Source organism: Phaseolus vulgaris, chromosome 9 (assembly GCF_000499845.2).
Source record: "Phaseolus vulgaris cultivar G19833 chromosome 9, P. vulgaris v2.0, whole genome shotgun sequence".
Classification (NCBI taxonomy): domain Eukaryota; kingdom Viridiplantae; phylum Streptophyta; class Magnoliopsida; order Fabales; family Fabaceae; genus Phaseolus; species Phaseolus vulgaris.
Genome location: NC_023751.2, coordinates 3,627,912 through 3,652,217, shown reverse-complemented (window position 1 = coordinate 3,652,217; position 24,306 = coordinate 3,627,912). Strand labels below are relative to the sequence as shown.

At 33.9% G+C, this 24,306-nt stretch overlaps 2 protein-coding genes across 2 annotated transcripts; both read left to right on the top strand.

Moving 5' to 3' along the window:
* Positions 1-8,554: 8,554 nt before the first annotated feature.
* Positions 8,555-10,616, top strand: LOC137822488 (expansin-A11-like). The gene is made up of 3 exons (XM_068627385.1): positions 8,555-8,798; positions 9,024-9,345; positions 9,906-10,616. The coding sequence occupies exons 1-3, from the start codon at positions 8,657-8,659 to the stop codon at positions 10,210-10,212; spliced, it is 771 nt and encodes a 256-aa protein (XP_068483486.1). The 5' UTR covers positions 8,555-8,656; the 3' UTR covers positions 10,213-10,616.
* An 863-nt stretch (positions 10,617-11,479) lies between these two features.
* On the top strand, positions 11,480-15,910 carry LOC137821931 (uncharacterized). Its single transcript, XM_068626739.1, has 6 exons — positions 11,480-13,194; positions 13,278-13,326; positions 13,428-13,554; positions 13,743-13,813; positions 13,924-13,996; positions 15,434-15,910. The coding sequence occupies exons 1-6, from the start codon at positions 13,008-13,010 to the stop codon at positions 15,545-15,547; spliced, it is 621 nt and encodes a 206-aa protein (XP_068482840.1). The 5' UTR covers positions 11,480-13,007; the 3' UTR covers positions 15,548-15,910.
* The last annotated feature ends 8,396 nt before the right edge of the window (positions 15,911-24,306 follow it).

The following is a 24,306-nucleotide window of genomic DNA, read 5'->3' as shown; positions in this document are numbered from 1 at the left end:
TGGTAGTTTCTTTTGGTTGCTCTTTAGATGTGCTACCTTCCCTTTTAAAATCTCTCTTGAGATAGGAGTTAGGATATGAACCTACTCTTTGACTTGAAGCTTTTCTTAAATTTTGTTGTTCAACTTTAATACAAAGTTGAATCAAATCATTCAAGTCTTGATAGGGGAGAAGTTCAACCCTATCTCTTATCTCAAGATTGAGCCCACTTAGGAACCTTGCTGTGGTGGTGACCTCTTCCTCTCTAATAGAGGCTCTCATAATGTAAAGCTCCATTTTTTGCCTATACTCTTCCACACTCATATTTCTTTGTTGGAGTCTTTGGAGCTTGTCCATTAACTCCCTATTGTAGTAGGAAGGTATGTGGCGACGTCTTAGAGCTCCCCTAAGGTCATTCCAATATTCTATGGGAGGCTCCCTATGAAGACGTCTATCTCTCTCTAGAGAGGTCCACCAATACATCGCATTTCCTTGAAAGCTAAAGGTGGCTAAGGGTACTTTCCTTTCTTCACTCACCTTATGGCAAGCAAAAAGTTGTTCTACCTTCATCTCTCAATCTAGGTATACTTCTACATCTTCTTTACCATAGAAATGAGGTAGATCTACCCTATCCTCCCTTGGGCTTTCTTGCTCTCTTCTTCTACTTCTCCTAGGGGGTGGTTGATAGTAATCATTGATTCTAAGACTTTCCTCCCCTAGAGAATCATGATCTTTGGAGTTAGATGCATGAGTATGTGATTTTTTTAAATTTTGAGAATTCTCATCCTTTGCTTTAGTCAATTCATTAATTTTGGCCTCATTCTCCAATTGTCTATATGAAATTAATTGAACATCCTTGGAAAGTTGTCTTAAAAGAGATTTTAAGGACTTCACATCACTTTCAAGAGACTTAGAGGAGTGAGAAGACATGACTAAAACTTTGTGTTTAGAAATGCTTTACTTTAAGAATGAAGAGGAAAGTTAATGAAGGTAGTTTTCCAGGTAAGAGAGGTGAGTCACTAAGGACTACTTAAATACCAAGTCTTGCCTTAGTCAAAAATTATCCCTGAAAATCTTCACACAATTCTTTCTTTAGGTAAATCACTTAGAACACAATGAGGATGTAGAAATCAAATTTTATGCAAGAAAACAATGCAAAGCTATCTAACAATTAAAGCAATTTATCAAAGCTTTAAACAAAGATAAGCATAAGCAAATTAAAGCAAGATTAAACAAAATATTGACGTAAGGAAAAACTAGCTAAAACAATTAAGGCTAACCTAGAAAGCTTAAACTAGTCGTTTCCTAGGTGAGGCTTCTTAGACACTTTGAGCCTTGGAAGACACACTCTCCGTCTAATTCGTGATTAATCCACTAATTAACAAGAGTGAAAAGTAATTACAATTCAAGAAATGCAAAGAACTTAAATTGCACAAATTAAATTTCAGCAAGGCACTCCTTTGACTTGTTGTTACTCTTCTTTGTTGTGTCCTTCAAAGTGTATGGTGTATTTTGGTATTTGTGTTTGTTGCTGCCCCTTGCCTTGATCCTCTTATGATTTAAGCAATTAAATTCTCCAAAACAGTACCTACCAAGTAGAGCTAGACTCTCCTCAAGTCAATTTCCACTCAACAAGCACCAATTGAAATTTATCCTCCAACAATATAGAGATCAAGAAAAGAAAGCAAGAAACAATTAAATTTTAAAAACAACACCACTGCAATTGGAATTAAAGATATGACACAACTAGAAAGAGTTCAGAATGAAATTGTACAAGCAAATAAAATAGGCACTCAATAAAGGATGGCACACAAAAGGAACCTAAAGATTGGCACTAGATTTGATTTGAAAAACCAAAACAGCACCACTGAAAATATTGTGGTTCAGAAAGCGTGACTTCAATTATTTATGCTGAGCTGGCTATTTTGTATTTGCTTCTGAAACTTTAAACACAAACAATTCCGTTTCTTAACAAACTTTTGAAGTTGGTTTCACTCCAATCACATGCACCAACTAATTGTGATTATTTTTCTAAAATCAGTGTCCAATTACCGCCAGTTGTAGCGCCATAATGCACACTTTTTTGTGTGATTTATCTTTTTTTTTCTATTTGTTTTTTTCAACTGATTCTTTTTGTCTTCTTTTGCTAACACTTCAAACCACTGAAATCCATAATCTCATAATTTTCTTTTGACGTATTTAATTTTCATAAAACAAAACAGCCATAACAGAATTTGTTAAAAACAGAGGATTCTAAAATCTGGAATTCAAAACATAATGAGATACTTCAAAAACACAATTGAATGAATGTGATGGAATTTGTATGGATCTAGCATACAAATATGAACTCAAACTAAAAGGAAAAATGCACCAAAGGAACAAATCAATTCAGAATTCAAATTAAGCACTCAAATCAAAACAGGAAACAAATGAATCAAGAAAAGTACTACTAAGATTTGTTGACAAATTTTGGAATTACATGACTAGACAAAACTTATAGATCCAGAAAATAAAATGACTCAAACACATCATATGAACCAAATAGAAATTCAAGCAAGACTCAAATATCCTAAAATAAAAACAACAACACAATTCACCATATATAGAATCCTACACAAAATTGAAAATAAGATGCTCAAGCACAAATTGAACAATTTCTACCGATTGAAATGCTTAGAATAGCATCCAAATCAAATTAAAAAATGTAAAACAGCAAGACAACTTGAACAAAAGATGAACAACATAAAGATAAGAAGAACTCAAGCAGAAAAATGAAAAGAGACACTTATCTCTTGAAGACCATAGCTCTAGATACCAAATGATGGCATTGAGCTCTTCTCTTTTACGGTTTTTGGGTGGTTTGCGGAAGCTTAATGGGTTGTAGGTGGATCAAGGCTCTCCTAGGAGGTGTGGTAGCCTTGGAGGTGCATGATAGGTAGGGAAATAGGAGAGGTTCGGCCAGCTCCCTTTGGTTGGTGAAAGGGTTGAAGATTAAAGCCCTAAATCTAGAGAGATTTAGGCAAGGAGTATGAATGGCACAAATTTGGCAGCATATCAATACTCAAAATAATCTTGTGAGAACATGAGGTAGGCTCCTCCTTAAATAGCATTTGGAGGAACGGAAAAGTAAATGCAAATGAAGAGGAAATGCTAGCCAAATTACATTCAAGTGTGAGCACATGGAAGCACATGGGAGACATGAGCACATGGGAGAAGTGGCGCCTAAATGGAGGTAGGTTCTAGAATCCTTCCTTGTGTGATTGGTCTAGAACTTACGCCCATTAGGTCTAGTTAAATGGACCGATCCTAAGTTTACTTAGAAATGGATATTTCTAATTAAACTTAGGTTTAGCCTTTTAAGTACCACTTTGCATGTTTCATCACATTTACAAAATGACTTAAACTATGTTACTTTGACTAGAAAAGTAAGAAGAACTATCACACACTAGAGTCTATGTAAAAATGTGTCCTCTTAACCCCTCTTTGACCATGACTCTAGTGGTTGCCTCAATGTAGCATTTTAGTGGCCTCTCAAAGGATTGGTGTTGGGGCCTCTTCCATCAAATAATCTCTCCTAAATCTGTTTTGATACATGTTAAATTCTATTTGTGAAGACAAATAGGGGGAGAATTAATTGGTTCTTGCGTATCCTTATTTGAAGCTGTTTAATTCTATTAAAATCTCTTCTATAAAACTGTTTTTTGTTGTTGCTGATAGAAACAACCGATTGTTTCGAGTAAACAACCGATTGTTTTTCAGGATTTATGCTTTCAATATGTGAAAATCTAACATGTTGTTGTAAGAAGCATTGGACTGTATATATGTTATTTTTGCAGGTACTGCTTCAGATTCAATCAGATCAAACACAAGCACCAGGGATTTGTCTTCATCAAATAGCGGGAGATTGTTGAACCAAGTGGTGTTCAAGCTTTGAAGAATCCAAACCCTTTGAAGGATGATGAAGGCTAGGATGTGCTTGTTGTTGCTGTGTTGTCTTTTAGATAGGATCTGGGGTAGATTTAATATGTAATCCACTCTTGATTGAATCCAAAGCATAAGCACTCTCAATCCTTTTAAAAGAAAAGTGTTTTTCAAGAAGTGAAAAACAACCTGTTGTTTTGTCGAAACAACCGATTGTTTTATACTTAGGTGTTTTTAGAAAAGGTTGAAAACTGTTTTTATGGTTGACTTGCTGTCAAAACCAAAACAACTGATTGATTCGTGGAAACAACCGATTGTTTGTTTTGGTACCATAACAGAAAACTGTTTTGTGCTTTGACTGAGCATTAAATGATTTTCCAACTATTTATGATCCTGCCGGTTGACTCGAGTGCAAGAGTCTTGCCACGTCAAAGGTATCTTCTCTCGATCAGCTTCGCACCACGCTAGCCTTCGATCTCCACGTCTCAAATCCTTTCGAGAACCTGAAGAAAACAAAGACACAGAATGGCGCCGCTGCGGCCGATCGCGCTCCGACGCTCAAGTCAGTGACGGAATCACTAAATACTAAGAGAGAAAAGCTAAACTCAAGGAACCGTGCAAGTATTCTCTCAGCGTACTCAAGTGTTCTCAAAAGTGTAAAGAAGTGTTCTAAACGCGCGTACCTCAGAAGTTCGTTAGAGTTCCTTATATACATGAGCACTTTCTCTCTCCTGACGGTTACACCTCTGGACACGTGGCTCACATCCAGCTGTACACGTGTCACCATCTGGAGCCACCTTCTACTTGAGCGTCACCTCTACTCTTCAAGCTTTTTGACTAAGTTACCCATGCAAGGAGTAACTACAGCTTCCTTGGAGCATGACCCCTTAAGCGGCGAGTACGGGGTGTCACCATGTACACCTTCTCTGTGGTCTCGCTTGCTTCTATCACGATCTGCTTCACTTGCACATCGTGCATGTTCTGGTAAACTGTTCCCTTGCCTCGACCTCTAGCCAGGGAATGATCATCTGATAACCTCGTCCTTCGTACTCGTACCCCTTGAAAGCCCTAAGCAAGCCTTTCTGATCTTTCGGCGATGTCCCCCTTTAGGCGGTCTCTGACCACTTGGTCGCCTAAACTCACATACGGCGACTATGACACAAACCTGGTGACCGCCGGTTATACATGCTAGAGATCGGAGAACGCCAACTCAACTATTGGCGACTACACAGACTTCCCGATGTACTTCCCTTCTGTCAGCCAGGTGTTCTGCTCAACACGCCTATATTATCGCTTGCTGCCACGTCATCACTTCCGACTACCTGATCGGTACAGTTTACACTCCAGTTTTTAATGCTTTGACCAATCTTTAAATGCAATGAATAGTTTGTTAAGATTTGATAACAAACAACAACTTTGAATATATACAGAAAAATAGATTTGAGTTTTTCACAACTTTCTGATTTTGAAAGAGTTGAGATTGCTTAGAGATTGAGTTTGATCAAAGAGTGTGAGATAGGATTTTCTCTTGTATTGATTTCATATTTGTTTCTGTAACAAGTGTAATCCTTGTATCTGTTGAAAGAAACCTTGTGTGTTTGCTGAGAAGTGTTGTGTGTTCTTGAGGGGATCAAGATCAGCATTCTTAGTGTTGGTGTGTTTGACCAAGAGAAGTGTGTGTCTTGAGGGGATCAAGGTCACTTTTTTGGTTGTGTTGTAAGTGATCTAGGGTTGATTGCTTAGTGGAATTCCTCAGTGGTTTCTGAGAAGACTGGATGTAGCTCTGGGTTTAGAGTGAACCAGTATAAATCTCTATGTGCATTTTCTCTATCCCTTAACTCTTTAAATTCAGTTTTTATATTTGTAAACTGGTATAAACAACCGATTGTTTCTGCGAAACAACCGATTGTTTTTCTGGTGCTATGCTTTTTGCTTTTTGTTTTGAAAAACTGATTTCTTAATCAAGATATTCTCGAAGTAATTTCATTCAAGGCTTAAAAGTTATTGAAATCCCTCTTTAAACCATTCACCCCCCCCCTCTAGTTTAAAGCCATACATTCTAACATAATCTACCCCATATCCTATTCTAAAGCACCTCAGCAACATCAAGCACATCCAGCCTTCCATCAAACTCAAAGGATTTGGATTCTTCAAAGCTTGAACACACTTGATTCAACAATTTTTTCCTCTCTCAAAGCCAAGAGATTAGAGAAAATTGCTAAGTCACTCATATCACTGTCTTAGGGCTTGCTTTAGTCCATATAGTCCTTTTTCAGCTTGTGCACATGATTAGAATGTTGCTGATCTTCAAAGCCGAGAGGTTGGGAGACATAGACTTCTTCATTGATGAATCCGTTCAGAAATTCACTCTTCGCATCCATCTAAAAGTGTTTAAAGTCACTCATACAGGCAAATGCAAGCAATAATCTCACAACTTCTAATCTAACCACGGGAATAAAGTTTTCATCATAATCAATACCTTCTTCTTAATTATACCCTTTGGCAATCAACCTAGCTTTGTTTCTAGTTATTACTCTAGATTCATCCAACTTATTTCTAAACACCCAACTTAGTTCCAATGACATTCATGCAATCAAATTTAGGAACAAGAAACCACACATCATTTCTAGTAAATTGATTTAGTTCATCATTCATAACAGCAATCTAATTTTCATCTTTAAGAGCATCACAAATGGTTTTAGGTTCAATTTGAGAGACAAAAGTCATGTGTTTGCATAAATTTGAGATAGAGTTTCGAGTGAAGACTGGTGACTTTTTACGGCAAGTGCACCGTGTTGTTAGAAGTAATAATGTGTCCTTGAGAACGGATATCGAACCCACAAGGAACAGTTGAATAATCAAGTAAAATATTCACTAAATATAAAACAGATTAATAAAAGTTAGTTGAAAGTTGTTATGATGGCAATGATTAATAAGAAAACAAGTAAAAGGGTTTGTTATTTCAATTGGAAAAATAGGGATTGGGTTTCATCTTTCTCACTCTTTTGTATTTTGATTAACATGACAATATTGTGTCCTTTGATTAATATTGATGTTCGTATAAAAATCATTTATATCGATTCCTCGCATATAAAATTATTAAGATGTTTCCTAAATATCGATTTCTCGCATATTTATAAAAATAACTTATCGTTAAGATTAGACATTGATACCAATTAACATTTCAAGTCTATTCCCAGCACTCAAAATTAAGTATTATCGTTTAGGTCAAAATCCTAAAAATACTTTCCAGTCAAATTTAAGATTCTAGATTATGTAAACCAAGCATTTAGAAGCAAAACAATAATAGCAATCATCAATCAAGAATAGAATATTATGTTTAGATATCACCTCATTACATAAGAGTTTGAACAGATTACTCTCAATCCCAAATGGTTGAATTAGCCATACATGATGACTATTACACGCAAGGAGAGCATGAAAAGAAGATTCAGGATGTTTCTCCTTGATGACTGTCTCCTTTAATGTTTCTCACACCTCTTATTCCCCCAATTGGGTTACAACTCACTCAATGGTATTTTTCTCTCAATCTTACACACTAGGGTTGTGCCTCAAGCCCCCTATTTAACCTAAATTATTTGGGCTTAAATGGGTTCTTGCTCAAGAAGGATTAAGCTTGCTTAAGCAAGTAAAACGTCAAAATTGACCAATATTGTTGGAGAATTCTCGCTCAAGCAAGAATGGGCTCGCTTGAGCAAGATGCTCTGATGCTCAGTTGGGTTTTTGTGGGCTTGGTGCGTGCTGGGTCTTCCAGTTTTCCCTTTTTAACTTACATTATTCTCCTTTTGCCCAATCATCTCCATTCTCCCATAGAATCCTGAAATTAACACAAAATTTGAAAATAAATCGTTCATATTTAAATAAAATTTATAAAATATGTAAAAATGTATAAATTCATACGACAATATTACATATGAATTTTTGTTTGTAACTATGATTGACGAAATCAGTTACTAAACACAAGTATTGATCATATATATAAAACAAAATATATATTTTATTTCACAAATGAGACCACACCCAATTCCAATGTGATTCCATATATATATATATATATATATATATATATATATATATATATATATATATATATATATATATATATATATTACATGTGAACGCTGGTATTCTTTGATCGAATCGACGGTGATACGCCTATAGTGTTATAGTGTTGCCCTTCATCACGGCCGTGAGAATCTGAATTGGTCAAAATAGGAGATGTGGATATGGTAACATTAATTATGACATTGCCAAGCATTTGCATGTGATCATCAGAGACATTTGCTCCATTGCATAAAAATACTATCTGTCATTTTATCCGGAAATAGCTACAAACCAACAAGTCAAACGAAACCATGGAACTAAAATTGGGAAAAGTTTGTGAAATGAAAAGAAAAACACGACCAGCTGGGGATGGGTAATTAATTGTTGGTGTTTTTAGATGCCTTCACAGCTCTTGTGGGAGAAAGCATGTGAGCAAAGAGGGAATTGTCAGATAAGAGAACGTGGGAATAATTGAATGACATCTGTTCACACACATAAATTTAATAATGTAATAAATGATAATTCACATGTGCCATCGTTGCCTTAGCCACTCTGGTCCCTTATTTAAAGACTCCTAATTTGGTGCTTAGAGATGATAATAAATGTTCCTTAAACAAATACAAATTCTCTCACTCACTGCACCCTTCTCTTTCAATTTAGTCTTCACCATTCACTGCTTAAGGCAACATACTAATGGCCAGTGTCATGTTTGTTTTGGTCAGCTTCCTCGTATTATTATGTTGTTTCTCAGTTAACATTTGTGCCTTCTCACCTTCTGGATGGACCAGTGCACATGCCACCTTTTATGGAGGTAGCGATGCCTCTGGGACAATGGGTGAGTCAATGTACACTTAACATTTTTTTTCTTCTATATTTTATTCCCTTACGTATGATCCTTGTAACAATATCAGCATGATGCTAGCTAGCATGATTGAGTGTAGTTTAATACACCAATTATATTTGGTGAAAACTGTGCTTTGCCATGTCACTAGAGATATCCCAAAAGAATCTACATTTATTTTTTTCCTTTTACTGAAAGTTTGCATGTGTGAGAGTGCAGGAGGAGCTTGTGGGTATGGGAATCTGTATTCAACAGGGTATGGAACTGATACAGCAGCACTGAGTACTGCCTTATTTAACGATGGAGCTTCATGTGGGGAGTGCTACAAAATCATGTGCAATTATCAAGCAGACCCCAAATGGTGCTTGAAGGGAACATCTGTAACCATAACTGCCACAAACTTTTGCCCTCCCAATTTTGCTCTGCCAAGCAACAACGGTGGGTGGTGCAACCCTCCTCTCAAACACTTTGATATGGCTCAACCCGCATGGGAAAAGATTGGTATCTATAGAGGAGGGATCGTGCCCGTTTTGTTCCAAAGGTTTGAACTTTATTCAACATCTTTGTCTAATAATAGGACAAAACACTTAGATCCAGCTTTTTATAAGTTATTCTTTATTCAAAATTGAAGTTGAATAAACAAAGTTAAAACTATTATACATTTATGACTGGATCGATAATCGGACAGACCGATATAATAATAGTATGATAAATAATTTTATTAATCTATTAAAAAGTAAACTTTTAAACTTAACTCAATTTTATAAAATCAAACTTACAAAGTAAGATTTGCATTCCCTATGAAATGTCAAGAGTTGGGGTGTTCGTCCATTAAAACGGTAAGTGAGCTGGTTGAGAACGAGATCTCTAACAAATATTCACCTTTTATAGCGGTGGTTGTAGGAGTGGTGAGAAAAACTCATTAGATTGAATATATAAAAATGAAAAAAATTTACAAACTTATTAAAATATTTGGTTAAAGGTAATAATATAATGTTAGTTTATATATTAGATCATGAATATTTGTCCAGGAACTTTATAAAGCTGTAAATATATTTAACCTAATTGTTAGATACATGATTAACTTTGTCTTACTTGCAGGGTTCCATGCATGAAGAAGGGAGGGGTTAGGTTCAGTGTGAATGGGAGAGACTACTTTGAGCTTGTGCTGATCAACAATGTGGGAGGAGCTGGATCTGTTCAATCTGTGTCGATCAAAGGTTCAAAAACTGGATGGATGACTATGTCAAGAAATTGGGGAGCTAATTGGCAATCCAATGCCTTTTTGAATGGTCAATCTTTGTCTTTCAGAGTCACAACAACCGATGGTGTAACCAAACTTTTTCAAGATGTTGTTCCATCCAATTGGGCTTTTGGCCAGAGTTTCCCTACCACTGTTCAGTTTTAAGAGTTTTCTCATGGACGAAAGGGCAGAGGCGTGCCTCTTATTTTGCTGGAGCAGCCCGCCACCACTCTTCTCTTCTGCTTTTCAATTTCGTTAATATGGTTAGATCCAAGCCATGAACTTGATGGCCATAATGAAGAAGCCCAAATACACATTCCACTTGCATGAATCATAAGTGTGAGCCAAGTAGAAATAAACATTTTCACAGTTTTAATCATATACTATATATATATATATATGAACTGTAAAGTGCTGTGTTGAGAGAATTCGGAACCCTCAAATTCTGTGTTATTATAATAAGTCTAGAAGCAATGTGCTTTTGGCTAATTTGTTCTTCAGTTTCATCACACAATCTATTTTTTATTATAAGACAAAATATTTATACGAAACTTATTATTTTATGTTTACTTTTTACAATAATACTGTTTTTTTATTATGTTATATTTTAGACTATTACTGTTTTTATAATTATGCGGCAACATCTAACATTTTATTTTCTTTTTTCAATATTTTTTTCATCTTGTATCTAGCATATATGTTCTATATGAGATTTATTTAGAGAGTCTCTCATAAGACAAACATGAAGAAAAAGTAAATTGAATTTTCCATAAGTAAAATTAGCATCTTAACAAGTTAAAATATTTTTTTTTTTTACAAATGAACTTATATATATAAATTTTAATTTATAAATTAATCAACTTCCTTTTTTTCCGTATTTTCCCCTTTTCGTCTTTCACCATGTTTGAAAGTCTTCTACTGTGGTTCCCTAGTATATCGGTTGCATCTTCTTCTCCTGTTTACTCTTTTTAATTTATATAACAAATTATTTCTCTTTCATTTTCTTTATCTTAAAAATATTTATGAATAAATTTATTCAACCAAGTGCCCTTTGGTGTGATAGCAAGTTCTTAGTTTTCCTTTTCAAAACAAAACTTGTGTAGCAGAAGAGGGATTAAAATAATTTTAAAATGAAATTGAAAGCCCTTTACCTTTTTCTTAATAAATAAAAAAATCCTATTTGGAGTTTTAAGTTTTGAAAAGTCTTGACATTTACCATAGTCTCCTTTTGTGTTTGTGTTCTCTTCCTTCTGGTTGTCCTGTTCTGTGCTACTCTTTGCTTATTTATACTTATAATGCTTTCTTAAATATCAAAGTATATAAGTGATACTGTATCTGGGTAGCAGATTTCATTTCATTTCATTTTTTTAAATGGTTAACTTTAGGATTTATTGTGAGTCTAACAAGTTTTTTGGATCGACAATGTTATTTTCGTGCAAAAAGTATTTTTTCACCATAGTGATGTTGGTAGCAATTTTTTTTAACAGAGTTACTTAATAACAATTACTCCTCATTCACCATGAATTGTAAAAAGGTGCATGATCATGCAGGTTATTTCTGAAAAATGAGAAAAATGTTTATGGGTAAAATACAATGTGATTCTCATTATCATTGTTAACATTTACGAGTTTATTAAAGGAAAGGAAAAAAATATATAAACTACCCCGACAATTTTAAATAAGATATTATTTTTAACAGTGATTAAATTAATTCCAATGTAACTTATTCTTTATTATTAAAATAGTTATTATTTTTAATAGTAATTGAATAAATTATTAGATAAAGTATACTTTTTTTTATAATAAACTAATAATGGAGAAAATAATTATTTTTAAATTTTATCAGAATAAATTTTAAAAAATACTAAAAAATATTAAATGTTTCATTGTTTTAATTATTATTATTATGAATGTTAACTTTTATCGTAATTGATTCAATTTTTTATTAAAAAAATTAACTTTTATCGTACTTGATTAAATTAATGTTAAAAATGATACTATATATGGAATTAATTTAATTTAATTTTAAAAATAATTTATATGGTAAATAATTTAATTAAGTAAAAAAGAAACTTAAAGAAATAAGTTGTATTTGTAGATAAAAAAAAGTGGGAAGTTTTAAAAACAATTTGGGGTGTCAATAGCACCCCCAACTGATTGAAGGCGGTTTCTTCCTCCACTCCTATATTTTTCTTCCTGCATCTCCACAATTTTATAAATTTCAAAACTCACCTTCACCTTTTATTTGAAATCAGGATCTGGAAGAGTGTTACATATGCGTTAATCTGGAAGTGAATCATGTTGCTTTCTAGATGAGGGGGTGTTCCGAAAGCAAAATTTGCTTAAATTGTTGATTTCTGGATTGCTGAATCTAGAAGCCTAATTTCTATTACGGATTGGTAGATCTGAAATATTTTTTTTTCAATTATGGATTTCTGAATCTAAATGCATATTTTAAATTATGGATTGGCGGATCTAGGATGATTTTTTTAATTATGGATGTTCTGCATTTTTTATTTTGGATGAACACTGTCAGTCATTCATGTACTACCGGAAGCACCAATCCAAGAAGATACCAGTGTCAATCCAAAATTTTACCAGAAGTGCCAATTCAAAAATTTACCGGATTTCATAATCTGAAATAAAAAAATAAATGTATAGTTTTTATATATGGACGGTTTTGTCTTTGCATAACATTGTGGAGGTGCAGGAAGAAAAATGTTGGGGGTGCAAGAAGAAACTGCCCCGATTGAAGTGTACGAGGCCCATTAAGATTTTGGTGAACAGAAACACAGAATCTGGAATCCTATGTTGTCACTTTGTTGTAAGTAAGTACTAAATGAGGAGTGGTTCTGTAACCTGTGTTACGAATTACGATAGTGTTGCCCTATCTATCTAAGTCTGCTAGTGCAAGGGGATTTTGGAGTACTTTTTGTCACTTAAATTTGAACAAAAATTAAAATGTCAACCATAAACAAGGACAAGATCATCGATGAATCGAACTGTTCAGAAACCGAAGTACTGGATGAGAATAAAGAAGAGGAGGAAGATGAAGACTTACAGAAGCTTCTAGTCCCTGACGTGCAGAATCTTCCCATCACTCCTCCTTCCGCCGTCGAATCTAACTTTGCCACTTTCTTCGCCCTAGGTAATCCTATTCACACTCACGTTACATTCTTTTCATAAACCCTAAACCTCGGTAATTAACTATGTAGTTAATTTGAAGTTCAGATTTTATGAAGCCAGCTCACGATCAGTACGTTTACAGGCACGCCAATGGGTATACTATTCATTCCTTTGAGGTTTTACTTCGAATTGGATTGTGTTGGTATTTTCTTAAAAATATAATCATTCTCTGTAACTGTTGTTGTTACCTTAAAGCTTGTGTGTGATTGGGTTGGCTCCTTCCCACGTTGCTTTCAAGGATGAAGGTGGAATCACAGCCGTTGATTTCAATGTTGGGAAGTCTGATCGCAGCGAGATGAAAGTCACTGGAAAGCGGAAGAAGGTATATTTTCCCAATTTGGAATTTTCACATTTTCTTGCTGTCTGTTTCTGGAAAGTCATATAAAATGTTTCTCGAAAGCAGAAGAACATTGACACTGTTTCGTGAAATTCTGTGCGTTTCAAAATGGTTTACTTTATGGAATAGCTTCTTATCCTTTCATTATTAAATTGGGATATCTTTTCGTGCAGAATGCACAACACTTTGAGTCCAATACTGCTTTGTGTAAAATATCTACCAAGAATGATACTTATATTGTAAGGTAAATTCTCTATTATTTGTATATTCTGTTTGCGGTTGTGTGTTTAGCCAATTCCTCTTCTTCCCGGGTCTCCTTCAAACTCTCTAATAGCATAACTTGTGATTTTTTAGATGTTGCGTCAAAGGCTCCCTCTTGGAAGTGAATCAACAATTGATCAAGCAACCAGAACTGCTTAATGTTTCGGTAAGACTAACTATGCGCTTATCCAGCCTGATTTTTTCATTGCAGATAAACCTTTCTTATAACAGGAGTAATTATTCCGAATATCAAATCCGATAATTATATAGTGTGTATGGCCCCTTACATTTTATATTTTACGACAAGGCCAAATTCTGTTTGATTTGCTAACCTTCTTCATTATCAAATCTGTCTGTTATTATCTTTTCTAATTGAATCCTTCCAATAGGCTTCTAGTGCTTAAATGGGGGGGGGGGGGGGGGGGGGGTTAATTTTTTGTTTGAAGTTTCGGTGTGAAGTATAGGGACTTTCTACAACAACAGTACTGGATATATGTGCCACGTTCAATGCTGTTATCTGTGCTGTGGTTGCCTTTGTATTTGACATAAAAGTGCATTCATTGGTGTAAACGTGTTATATTATCACTAGACTAAACACTATAGCTGATAGTCAGAGCGTAACACTTTATATACAAGAACATATCGGTCCAAGCGTTACTATTTGATTATGACTTAGTGCACTGGCTTATATCATGGTATAATTGATACACCTTACAACAATCTAAGGAAACAACTACTCCTAAAAAAGCTATCCATATTTTTTGAGGTTCCTCCTACTTATAATGTCAATGTATTGAGAGCTGATATGGCTCATATTTGGGTCCCCGGAGGCTTGTAGCCCTCTTGGTTTATTTTTTCTTTCTGTGATTCACCAGGAAAAAATGTGTTAGACCCCTTGTATGTGCTTGTGCTAGAAGAGGGAAAGTTGGGAATAGTGGTCCAGTAAGTCCGCACCTGATTGTTAAAATACACTTAAAGAGTTAATGACCAACGAGAACCTGATCATAGCAGATATGGCAATCGAGAATACAATGTATTAGGATTGGACTATATATAAAGGGAGGTAGTAGGTAGAGTTGTGGGGCATATTGGGATTAATCAAGAAATAGGTGGGAGAGTTCAGGTATCTTGAATACTTCAGAGTAGAAACTAACCCCTTGTTTGGTAGAGAGGAGAGGGAAACAATATTGGCTGTTTGGTTTAAGAGAGATTAAAAATGGTGAGACTTACTCTATTATTTCTCATATGTTTCTATTCATATCTCTCACCTATATCTATACTCTACCAAGCGACTAAATATTCAATTTTATTCCTTACTTTATTCTTTTCTATTTTCATCCTCTCTAATTTCTTTTTCTAAACCAAACACACCCTAATGACAGAAGGAGACAAAATGGTTCCTTTTATCGTATTATTCTTGTCTCTGATTCAGTATTCTTTTGATACTGATTATGACCGTGTTTGTAACATATATCGTACACGACTGTGTTGTAATCTTATCTTCATCCCAATGCGCTGTGCTAATTCTGTGAACTATTTATCTGTTTTTATTTCTTTTATTCTTTTGTCCCTCTTTATGAATTTCTTTTCATCAATACTTCAGGCCGACAGAGAAGGATACATTGCTATTATCATGCCAAAACCTGGCGATTGGCTGAAGATCAAGGCTTCCCTCGTTAGCCTTCAGGAGTACAAGAAATTGAAGGAAGTTAGTTGAATGAGTAGCGTACCCAATAAGAATGGTGCCATATTGAAAGGGCTTGCATGATTTCCCCGCATGATCCTTCATCAGAGGGGTTCCAAATGCCACAAACTGGATGAAATTGAAACATATTTAGGTGCAGAAAATGGTGAGAAACCGCTTTCAGTCCTAAATCCGTGGCATTAGTGCTTACCGAGTGGCTGGACGATTAGATAAATCTCTCAACGCAATGAAAACCAAGAATCTCATTATATTGGAGCTAATGGGCGACCTTTCATTAGGTTTTTGTCTTTTTTTATATATATTTTGTTATTTTATTTTTTCTTTTGAACAATTTAAATTAATAAAAAAAGAGTGATGATGATATGACTTATGCCACTTTCCGACCATTTTTTAAGATAATTACTGGCCAGTTTTCCCTTTTTTTTAATATAAATTGTTATAGCTTTATAAGAAAGAAAGTGATGGGTGAAATTGGCTGATTGTAAAAACTGAGAACAAAAGTAATTGTTTTTAAAGTACATGATTGAGACTAATTTTAACCAAAAATCAAGAGATTTGAAGTATGTTGCGTAAAAAAATATAGAAGAAAAAGAGGGAGATGAACTTCTTTTTTAAATTTTAAATAAATAATCTCAAATAGTTTTACCAATTATAAATTATTGAAGTTGCACATGTATAAATTAAAAGTCAAGCCAAAATTTGTAAGCTTTTTCCTCCGAATCGAAGAAGTATAACAGACTTTCTTGGCAACAAAATTAAGAAAAGTGGAGAAACTGAACAAAATTCTTGTTATTTGATGTGAAACGGGTTTTCCTCTATTTCGTGTTTTTTTTTTCGTGTTTTTGTTTTCTTCTGGCTGTGGAAATGCTTAGTTTTTGTTTTCTTTTGCATTTAATTTTTTTTTCGTTCACTTTTATGCTCTGTCAACCTTCATTTTAGTTTTTTCGTTTTCTCATTCTGTTCACTTTTTTTCAATCTGTTAATTTGCAGTTTAATCTGTGCTTCCAGTTTTGCGTTTTTTTATCCAAATTTGAAAAGGTTCGTGTTTTTGTTTTCTTATGATTGTGGAAATGTTAAGCTTTCGTTTTCTTTTGCATTTATTTTTTTTCTTTTTCGTTTTTTTTTTGCTCTGTGAACCTCCATTTTAGTTTTTTTTTCCATTCCGTTTATCTTATTTTGTTCACTTTTTTTGTAATTTGTTCATTTGCAATTTAATTTGTGCTTCCAGTTTTGCGCTTTTGATCCAAGTTTGAAAAGCTAGTTGTGTTTGTGTAAAAAAAATTCAATTTCAAGATCATTAATTAAGTGTAATGATGTATTTTTTATTCATATCTTCTTTCTGACTTCTGCAGTTGACTAAGCACACTTCATTTACAATTCCAATATCATTATTATTAATTATTAATATATTAATATTAATAATATTAATTAATATTAATATTAGCTTATTATAATATTTCTAATTCTAATTATAATTACTTTTTAAAATTAAAATTACAATTAGAGTATAATGGGTAGTGTTGGATAGAAGGTGAAACACTTCTTTTGCATTTTGATATTTACCCATTCTCTACTTTTGCTTTGTTCTTTCTTTTGCATTCTAACCATTCTCTTTTTTTGTGCGTTATTCTACTATAGCAAACTACCACCACACATCATGCCTCCATTCACAAGCAAGCTCATGGTTATATTTTATCTCTTTTTTTTATCTTTTAACTCTTTTTTTTGTCTGCAATGTTTTCCCTTCATCTCTTTTCTGTTCACAGTTTCAAGCTTTTATTTTTTCATTTCATCTATTTTATGATATTTTTGTACACTTTTTTTTATCTTATTTTTGGTTTTGTGCATGTTAATATTATTTGTCAATTGTTATTGGTTTTTTATTTGTGGTTTTTCGTTTTGATAATTATGTTTTCTCTTGCCTTTTTGTCCATTTTTTTCTATTTTTTTATTTAGGTTTTAGGGTTTTTGTTTTTGTTTTGACTAACACATTCATAGTTTTTACAACTATAAAACATGTTGTGGATGATGATGATTGGTGGTATACTACATGTATCTGTAACAAGGCAGTTTACCCCGACTCCAAAAATGTTTTTTTTTTAAAAAGTGCAATAAGCATGTAATGAAGATGTCCCTTAGGTACACGCTTTAACATATGTGTTATTGATTTATTCTCCAATATTGATTGCATTACAGTACTCATGTGTTGGTTTCAACATATTGTATTTGTATGTCAGGTATATATTGCAACTCCGTGTGATTGATGACACTGATTCTACACCATTCATGCTTTTTGACAAAGAAGTCAACTCACTCCTGAATAAATCATGTGCTGAAACTTTTGAAAAACATGAAAAGGTTATCGTTGCACACCTTTAAATGAGAATTATATATATATATAGCCATGCATTGTTAATTTGAATTTCATTTTTATTTTAGAATGAAATGTAAGAAATTATGTAAATTAATTTCTATAAAGTGACTCACATGACTTAGAGTTTGGACTTTGGGCTCGAATATGATTTAATAATAATAATAGAATTAAATGGTCCATTGGTTAACGTGAGAAATATATGTATATGATATGCCTAATGAAAATCGACATCTGATGGGAGATTGGGAACTAAAGGCTATAGGGTTCCATCTCTACAAATAATAGTTGTCTCACTGTTAACCATCACGAGAGTGTGTGACAAGAACCAAATTGTTAAGAAATAGATTGGAACAAAGGTGATAAAGTAACTGCTCAAGTAAGATCACTCATGGATCAAGGTTGCGTTCATAATAATGTTTAATCGTGTTTTACCTTACATGTGGTATAAGAGCCTCATTGCTCATTTTTGTGATTCTCCATTAATGTTTTTCCAAAAATCAAAGAACCCTAATTTTAAAATTAGGGTTTATGGATTAAGGTATACATTAACATAACACTAATCTGCACCCAACGCCATTAACGACGTTAGCACCCTGTACCTGAACCCATTATTAAAGTCGCTGCCGGCACGAAACCGCAAGCCACCGTTGCTCGCGTTTTTCTCCGCCGCCGCTCGTCCATCTCTGTTGCTGGTATTGCTTGCAGCGACGACACGGTTGGTCGCGACCTGGTTCGGCGTCAAGGATAAAGATCGAACCCAAGCGTGGCGGTTCGTCGGTTGGTGCAGTGGTTTCTATGCTCTTTGGTGGCGTGGACGACGTCGGGGTTGAAAAAGGAGAGCGTGGTGGCGGTGGCGTCGGGGTTGGAGAGGAAGAGAAACGGCATCGCGCGGTGATCGTTTGGTGGCGCGGTGGTCATCTTCCTAAATGGGATCGAACACCGTTGTGCGTGCAGCACGCAGTGGTTCGTGGCTGGAGGCGCACGGTGGTTCGCGCAGCACGGTGCTTGAGGGGTGGTGGTTTTTTATGGTGGAAATGGGAGTGTGCAACGTGGCTTGGCGGCAGGGTGGTTCATGGATCCTTAAAACGTCGTTGTTGGTTCATTAAGTGATTAGGATTTCATGATAAAGTGGAAGGGAATTATATTATAATATAAAATAATGGTAATTGTATTATAATATAAAATAATGAAACAATGTACGAAAAGAATTAGTAAACCATGTACGAGAAATTCTCTGCACCTAACGCCATATTTTTTTTTTATGTAATTTAATTTGCATTAAATTAGAGTTTAATTAAAATTAATTAATTCCACCTTATGTTATAATGGAATTTAATTTGTATTAAATTAGTTTTCATTAAATTAAAGTTTTAAAGAATTTTATTATGTTATAATGTAACTTAATTTTCATTAAATTAAAGTTTTAATGAAATTTTATTATGTTATAATGTAATTTAATTTGTATTAAATTAAAGTTTAATTAATTGATTGAAAGTGAGGGATGAAAAATTATTTTTTCCGCTTTATGTATTATTTTTAAATTTAAATTTTGAAATTATTTGTATGATAGATTTGTAATCATCAAAGTGATCAAATCTTTATGTTTTATTTAATTCGAAATTATGGATGAATTTTATTTCAATTTGTATGATATATTTGTAATCATCAAATCTTTATGTTTTGTTTAATTCCAAATTATAGATGAATTTTATTTCAATTAATGATATAATTTCTGAAATTATTTGTATGATAGATTTGTTAATCACCAAAGTGATCAAATCTTTAAGTTTTATTTAATTTCATATTACTGATAAATTTTATTTCAAGTACCTATAGAATGGATGCTAAATTATTTAAATATGGGTAAATGGAAATTCATTATTATAAGACATTTTTGGATCACCTAAAGGATGATTAGTTGTCCTTATAATTAATGGATATGATTGTTGGTAGTGAGTATGTGTTATTAGTTTTGCTTGTATATCCAAAGATAACAAGTGTTTCTAGTTAATGCATATATCTTGCCAAATAAAGTTAATACTATTAGCATCATTATGTTTTGTGTATTAATGAATCTCCCAAAGGAGAACATTAGTATACATAGAATGTTTTCTGAATCTGTATTGTTTGTTTAGTTTATGACTCAAAGTATTAATGTTAAGCATGTATGATTGCAGTATTTGTTCCTGTAGCCTTACATTCGCAAGCTACGTCTGTTCCAGTCTTTAATGGTCTAAATTTTTCTGACTGGAGTGAAAAAGTCCAAATTCACTTAGGTGTATTGGATCTTGATTTGGCCATTCGAATCGAGAAACCTACTGCTATTGATGATAGTAGTAATGAGGAGAAAGCTCATTATAAGGCTTGGGAAAAGTCAAATAAACTTAGCCTGATGTTTATGCGAATGAGCATAGCAAACAATATTAAGTCTACTCTTCCTAAAACCGAGAATGCAAAAGAATTTATGAAATTTGTGGAATAGCGCTCCCAAAAAGATGATAAGTCTCTTGATGAGACATTAATGAGTACATCAACCACCATGAATGCTTATTATGTATATTTTGAATCAAACTTAACTGAAGTTTCACATAATCTTGGTGGATTGTTTCGGAATGCACAACTCAGGTTTCTAACATGATGCAAGGATTCCTTTCAACCTGAACCATAAAGCCAAATGAAAAGTTTGTCTTCATGGGGAATAGAGAGAAGGTTCCAGTGGAAGCAGTCAAGACTTATCGTTTAATCCTCGACACTGGATTTTATTTAGACTTAATGGATACTTTTTATGTACCTAGTATATCTAGGAATTTAGTTTCATTGTCTAAACTTGATGTTGTCGAATACTCTTTTAAATTTGGGAATGGATGTTTCAGTTTATATCAGCGTACCTATTTGATTGGATCTGGTACTCTTTATGATGGATTATATAGATTGAATCTCGATAATCTATATGCTGAAACTCTTATGACCTCGCATCATAATGTTGGCACTAAATGTAGTTTGGTGAATGAATGTTCTACTTTCTTGTGGCACAAACGTTTGGGACATATTTTCAAAGAAAGGATGGAAAGATTAGTAAAGAATGAAATACTTCCAAGTTTGGATTTTACTGATTTGAATGTATGTGTGGATTGTATTAAAGGCAAACAAACAAAACACACAAAGAAAGGAGCCACTAGAAGTACTCAGCTTCTTGAAATTATACACACTGATATATGTGAACCTTTTGATGCAAGTTTTTTCAATAAAGAAAGGTTTTTTATCACCTTTATTGATGATTTTTCACGTTATGGTTATGTTTATTTACTGCATGAAAAATTGCAAGTAGTGAATGCCTTGGAAGTTTATATTAATGAAGTGGAAAGGCAATTAGACAGAAAGGTGAAAATTGTCAGGTCAGACAGAGGTGGTGAATATTATGGAAAGTATGATGAAAGTGGACAACACCCTGGTCCGTTTGCTAAGTTCCTTGAGAGACATGGTATTTGTGCTCAATACACAATGTCAGGTACACCACAACAAAATGGTGTTTCAGAAAGGCGTAATCGAACCTTAATGGATATGGTTAGGAGCATGTTAAGTAAGTCAACTGTACTTGTTTCATTGTGGATGTATGCTTTAAAAACTGCCATGTATCTATTGAACAGGGTTCCTAGTAAGGCAGTTCAAAATACACCTTTTGAATTGTGGACAGGAAGGAAACCCAGTTTGAGACACCTGCATGTTTGAGAATGTCAGGCAGAAGTTAGAATATACAATCCGCAAGAAAAGAAATTGGATGCAAGAACAATCAATGGATATTTCATTGGTTATCCAGCAAAGTCAAAAGGGTATATGTTTTACTGTCCTACCCATAGCACAAGAATTGTTGAATCTGGCATTGAAAATGGTGAAATCAGTGGGAGTGATACTTCACAAAATGTGGAGATTAAGGAAGTCAGAGTACAAGTTCTTTTAACTAGTACTTCAACTTCAAGTATTGTTGTTCCTAATGTAGTTTAACCACTCAACGATGAAGAAAAACAACAAATTAATGATCATGAAGTTAACAATGAACCTGTAGTAGAACAACCACAAGAAATAGTATTAAGAAGATCTCAAAGAGAAAGAAAGTCTGTTATTTTGAATGATTATGTGGTTTATCTACAAGAGTCAGAAAATGACTTAGGTATTGATCCAGTTTCATTTTCATACGCCATCAATGATGATAATATGATAAGTGGTTAGATGCCATGAAAGATGAGCTTAACTCAATGGCACATAATGATGTATGGGACCTAATAGAGTTGCTAGAAGGATGCAAGAGAGTCGGGTGTAAATGGGTCTTTAAGACTAAATGTGACTCTCATGGCAATATCGAACGTTACAAGGCCCGACTTGTTGCCAAAGGTTTTACTCAAAAGGATGGCATTGATTATAAGGAAACATTTTCACCTGTTTTTAAGAAAGATTCCTTTAGAATTATCATGGCATTAGTAGCTCATTATGATCTCGAGTTACATCAGATGGATGTCAAAACTGCCTTTTTGAATGGGGATTTAGAAGAGGATGTTTATATGGACCAACCAGTGGGGTTCATTGAAGAAGGAAAAGAACACATGGTGTGTAAACTTAAGAAATCAATATACGGGCTTAAACAAGCTTCTAGGCAATGGTATCTTAAGTTCAATGATACTATTGTGTCCTTTGGATTTAAGGAAAACATCGTTGATCGATGTATATACCTGAAGGTTAGTGGGAGCAAGTTTATATTCCTGATTCTGTATGTTGATGATATCTTGCTTGCAACTAATGATCTTGGTCTATTGAGTGAGACTAAGAAGTTTTTCTCTTATAACTTTGAGATGAAAGATATGGGTGAGGCATACTATGTGATAGGAATAGAAATATTTCGTGGTAGATCACAATGACTGTTAGGTTTGTCTCAGAAAGCATATATTAATAAAGTTTTAGAGAGATTCAGAATGGATAAATGTTCAACATCTCCTGTTCCAATACAGAAAGGAGACAAATTTAGTCTCATGCAATGTCCAAAGAATGATTTGGAACGGAAACAGATGAAGAATATACCTTATGCATCTATTGTTGGGAGTTTAATGTATGCTCAAACTTGTACACGACCAAATATTAGTTTTGCAGTTGGTATGCTTGGAAGATACCAGAGTAATCCAGGATTGGATCATTGGAAAGCTGCAAAGAAAGTTTTAAGATACTTGCAAGGAACGAAGGATCACATGCTTAATTATAAAAGATCTGATCATCTTGAGGTGATTGGATATACATATTCAGATTTTGTTGGCTGTGTGAATACACGAAAGTCTACATTTGGTTATGTGTATCTGTTAGCTGGAGGAGCGATTTCATGGAAAAGTGCGAAGTAGACAGTCATTATTGCATTCACCATGGAGGCTGAATTTGTGGCATGCTTTGAGGCCACAGTTTAGGCTAATTGGTTGCGGAATTTTGTTTTAGGACTTAAAATTGTTAACAGTATTGCCAAGCCTCTGATAATTTATTGTGATAACTCCGTAGCCGTTTTCTTTTCTAAAAACGACAAGTATTCCAAAGGTGCTAAACATATGGAATTGAAATACTTTGTCGTTAAAGAAGAAGTTCAGAAACATAGAGTGTCAATAGAACATATTAACACTGATCTTATGATTGCTAACCCTTTAACAAAAGGGTTACCGCCCAAAACATTTATTGGTCATGTTGTAAATATGGGCATTATGTCTACTAGTGAATGATGAATGTTGTTATTAATGCTTATTTGACACTCTGAGCTCATAGATAAATAAAGTTTCTGAAATTTATGTTTTCTACTTTATGTATATGCATGTAAATTATGTTGTGGAAAACAAATTATGTTGTTATTGATGAAAATAACATTATGTTTGAACCTATTATGGATTTCACATTATAAAGTCATATTAATGAGAAAGAATGATATAGTAGTACATGGAAGGAAATGTGTTATTTAAATGACATGTAACCGCCATGACTCTTATTATTTTTGTATCCTTGATTTTGATTAATGATAGAACCAATTTATGTAAGACCTTTTAAATGTGCATTTATGTAATTATTAAATCATGAAAGTATTATAACTCATATGAGTCAAGTGAGAGAATGTAAGAAATTATGTAAATTAATTTTTATAAAGTGACTCACATGACTTAGAGTTTGGGCTTTGAGCCCGAATATGATTTAATAATAATAATAGAATTAAAGGGTCTATTGGTTAACGTGAGAAATATATATCTGATGATATACCTAATGAAAACCGACATCTGATGGAGATTGGGAACTAAAGGCTACAGAGTTATGTCTCTGCAAATAATAGTTGTTTCATTGTTAACTATCACGAAAGTGTGTGACAAGAACCGAATTCCTAAGA